The sequence below is a fragment of the Wasmannia auropunctata genome, unplaced genomic scaffold (assembly GCF_000956235.1).
Source record: "Wasmannia auropunctata unplaced genomic scaffold, wasmannia.A_1.0 LD335294.1, whole genome shotgun sequence".
NCBI lineage: Eukaryota > Metazoa > Arthropoda > Insecta > Hymenoptera > Formicidae > Wasmannia > Wasmannia auropunctata.
Genome location: NW_012027596.1, coordinates 24337 through 28476, shown reverse-complemented (window position 1 = coordinate 28476; position 4140 = coordinate 24337). Strand labels below are relative to the sequence as shown.

At 34.7% G+C, this 4140-nt stretch overlaps 1 protein-coding gene across 3 annotated transcripts in view; it reads left to right on the top strand.

Annotated features, from left to right (window-relative positions):
* The window catches only part of LOC105457300 (intraflagellar transport protein 140 homolog), a 14363-nt gene that overhangs the window by 8809 nt on the left and 1414 nt on the right, over positions 1–4140 (top strand). For all 3 annotated transcript variants that reach the window (XM_011701904.1, XM_011701903.1, XM_011701905.1), the window contains exons 11-12: positions 227–1131; positions 1498–1806. In XM_011701904.1, coding sequence (XP_011700206.1) covers positions 227–1131; positions 1498–1806 — 1214 coding nt within the window. The remainder of the gene's footprint in view (positions 1–226; positions 1132–1497; positions 1807–4140) is intronic.

Sequence of the window (4140 nt, the reverse complement as noted above, 5' to 3'; positions counted from 1 at the left end):
GGTTTATGACTTAAAACACCGACATATGACGTATTATAGAATGGGCCTAGTATGACAAAGAAGCTTCTAATTTCTACGCGATATAGTGTCGCCACCGTCAACGCGGAGTTCGTGGCTGACTAGACAGGAATCTTAAAAATTCACTTGTAACACCTTATTTATCTCATTTTGAGTGGCTCATTATATAATATGGGATAAATAGGACAAGAGTCTTTATTATCTGCAGGAGCACGACATGCTAGAGGAACTATGGCCACTGGCTATATTGGCGCCACGGCACTCACAGATAGACGTCGCAAAGTTTTACGAGGACAGCGATCAACCGGATCGTGCGGTATTACTGTATCATAAAGCTAGTCTTCTGCATAAAGCTTTAGACGTCGCGTTCAGAACGCGGCAGTACAGCGCGCTGCAGCTAATTATCATGGACGTAAATGCGGATTCCGATCCGGCGTTAATCCACAAGTGCGCCGATTACTTCATGCAGAACGATCAGATTGATAAGGCGGTGGATCTACTTGCAACCGGTAGGGACTACATGGCGGCCTTGGATCTGATTCAGCAACATAACGTCGTGTTAAGCGAAGAGCTCGCGGAGAAGCTAACGGTTGAGAAGGGAAACGGTAACGACGCGGATCACGAGCGTATGAGAATTTCCACGCTCGAAAAGATTGCGGAGATCGCCTTCGATCAGGGGAATTACCATCTCGCGACTAAGAAATTTACGCAAGCTGGCAACAAGCTACGCGCCATGAAGGCGTTACTCAAGTCCGGAGACACGGAGAAGATCTGCTTTTTCGCGCAGGTCTCCAGGAACCGTGAGATCTACATCATGGCGGGCAATTATTTGCAATCTCTAGATTGGCAAAATCAACCGGAGGTTCTAAAAAACATAATCAATTTCTACTCCAAGGGCAAAGCCATGGATTTGTTGGCAAACTTTTATGTGGCTTGCGCACAAGTGGAAATCGACGAGTTTCAGAATTATGAGAAAGCGCTGGACGCACTGAATCAAGCAAACAGGTGTCTGTCCAAGGTGGTGACGCCGCGAGATCCGGATGTACACAAGCGAGCGGTGGAGCTGGTGAACAATAGAATGTCGGCGATTAAACGCTATTTGGACATTAAGAGGTAAATCTAAGATGCTAATCCTAAATTTGCAATGAGCAATTGCATAAAAAGCGTTTGGGAGAAATTAAATAATAAAAATAAAATAAAAGTTTATTTAATATATATATATATAGGCCTATATTTTTATATAATTAATATTTATATTTTGGCTAAAAAAATAAAAATTGAAATATTTTCTTGAAGTGTCATTTATAGATATCATATTTTCTGCATATCTACGCTTATTAGATCATGTAACTATCCTTATTTACATACTGGAAATTCTTATAAAATTTTTATATTAACTAAAATACATTAATTGTATTTAATTGAATATAAACGTAATCTGTATATTTTCAAATGTTTTCTTTTTTTCTTGTTGAACAGATTATTCGATAGAGGTGAAACAGAGACGGCGATGCAACAAGTTCGTCATTTGCTGGACTCTCAAGGACCCAATCTGGAACAATCGGTGCGTCGCGGCGATCTATTTGCAACAATCACACAGCATTATGCCAATATAGGGGATAATGAGAAAGCTTGGGAAACCATCGAAGAACTAAAACGTCTAGTGCCAGGAATCAATTTGACTTACTACTTTAATATAAATCTTCTGGAAACATTGGGTTATAAAATGAAGATACAGCGACAAGACAGTTCCGACAAGGATGATGGAATCGAAGAGCTCCTGGGAGAGTAAAGTTTCATTACAAAAATTAACTTCAAATTATTTAGTAAATTTGTAGATACGTTGAGATAAAAAGTAAGCATAATGTGACATATTTATTGTGTGTTGACCTGAGAATAATCATCCAGTAGTTTTTTTGTGTTATTTGGCGATGATCGAATATTTTTCACACTCCAATTAAAAGTCACTATTATTGACTTAATGACATATTATTGATTGTACTACACACAATTTATTAGTATTTGAGATTATTATATATACTTTAGTTTTAAACATTTTCTAAAAAATAAGGAGAAACTTAAAAATAGATTCTCTCGATCAGTAAAGAAAACTATGGCCTACATGCGTATACAAAGGAGGGATGGGGGACTTGTGCTTATCTCTCCCTTCTAAATTTTGGTGAGAAAAAATAATGGAATTATTTTTTTACGCGAAAAAAGAAGTTAGAAAAGGAAGTATTAAGAAAGTTCACTGAAGATCCTTCAAAAATTAGCTTTAATATAAGTATTTTAATAAGTTTTATGAAAGTAAATTTTCCCCTCCTTGAGTACACCCATGACTGATCATTTTTTTGCTATTAGGAATATAAAAACTTCAGATGACTGTTTCTTGATTAAAATTGGTTTTAAATTGCTTATTGAATTTGTAGATAAAATATGCCTCAATAAGCATAACTGCCTAGTGTAGATAAAAAGTATAGAGCCTCAATAAGTATAATAAGACAAGAGATATATATATCATTAAGGGCCCTGCCAGAGAAGGCTGCGTTCCTTTTGGCGCTTATAAGCATCATTTGTCTTTGTTCAATATTTGATAAACAACAAGGATGAAATGATTTTATGAGCGCTGTAAGCAGCTGTAAGCGCCAAACGGAACGCAGCCCTAGCAGAGAGGATCCTCTCTGGCCTAGTCACCGCGGCCATATTGGACTCGTGACGTCATAAGCGAGAAACAGCGAGAAATGACACGTAAAAGTCATACTTATAGAAGTTATAAAGTCTATGGTTCATGTATATATATACATACATATGCTCAGCTAACATTGGTTATGTAAGTTGGAATTGTCAAGGATGAGTGAATGTATGAATATAGTGAGACTGAATTAAAATATGTATTTTATATAACGTAAATATTACAAAAAAATGTAAGTTCATGTCAGAACGAAAAAAGAAATTGGTATTTACAATATCAAAATAAAGCACAAAAATATTCAAGTATAAGTCAACTGAAGTCAACTTGAGTTCAACTCATCACGATCGAGTCATTCAAAAAATAAATTACTGCAAAATGTTTGCCATAAATTTTTGTTCAAAATTACAAAATAAAATACGAGATATACAATATCGTCGAAAGACACCAGCAGAAATATAGCAGTTTGCCAACGATAATATGGTGGCAACTAGCAAATAATTTAGCAGATTTGCAAGTCATCCAATGCATATTGTCAGCAAAAACCAAGCAGAATCTATAAAACGCAAATTTTGTTTTATTTCTGTAAATTTATTTGGATATATTGTCACATAACGTCTAAGAGGATTTTTAGTAAAACTATTAACATATAATTGCAGTAAAATTGATATCAACTATTAGCATAAGTTGTATGTTAATAGTTGATGTCAATTTTATTGCAATTCTATTTCGAATACTGTTAGTTTGCTGGCAGACATAACCCAGATAGCAAACTGCGCACAGTCTGCATGCAGATTGGCAGCAAATTCGAACAGATTCTGGTAGCAAAACCATAGCTATCTGTGTCCGCATTAAGCTCAGGATCTGTCGACAAAGTCTGTTGACACGATATGTTAGCAGATTGCAGACAGAAATTGAGCAAAATCTGCTGATATAATTTGACGACAAATTGGGAGCAGAAATCAGACAAAGCATAATTTGACAGCAGATTGACAACAGAAATCGAGCAGACTTTGCAGTTTTGTAAGCATTTAAATTGTCATTGGCATTGAAATCTTTAAAAATGATATTTTTAGTCTTTTTATTTTAAATTTTATTTGAAAGAAATAATTTTAAACTTTATTTTATTAATAAGTTTTATTAATAAAAATTAATATATATATTTTACATTGAGCATTTGATTCTTCTTTCCAAGAATTTTCTTAAGATGTAAAAGAATCATTTCGTCCTTGTTCTCTGTACACTATAACAATTACAATTTTCTAATAATTCTATGCTCATTTATACTTACAATACTTATATAGCTTCTTTGACGTTAAAGCATTATTCATATTTCGTACTAACAATAAGTACATACATGAATAATACGCAAATAATACTGACATACTCCAGCTTCGATATTGATTATATAAGGGCTGTCTCTTATACACATC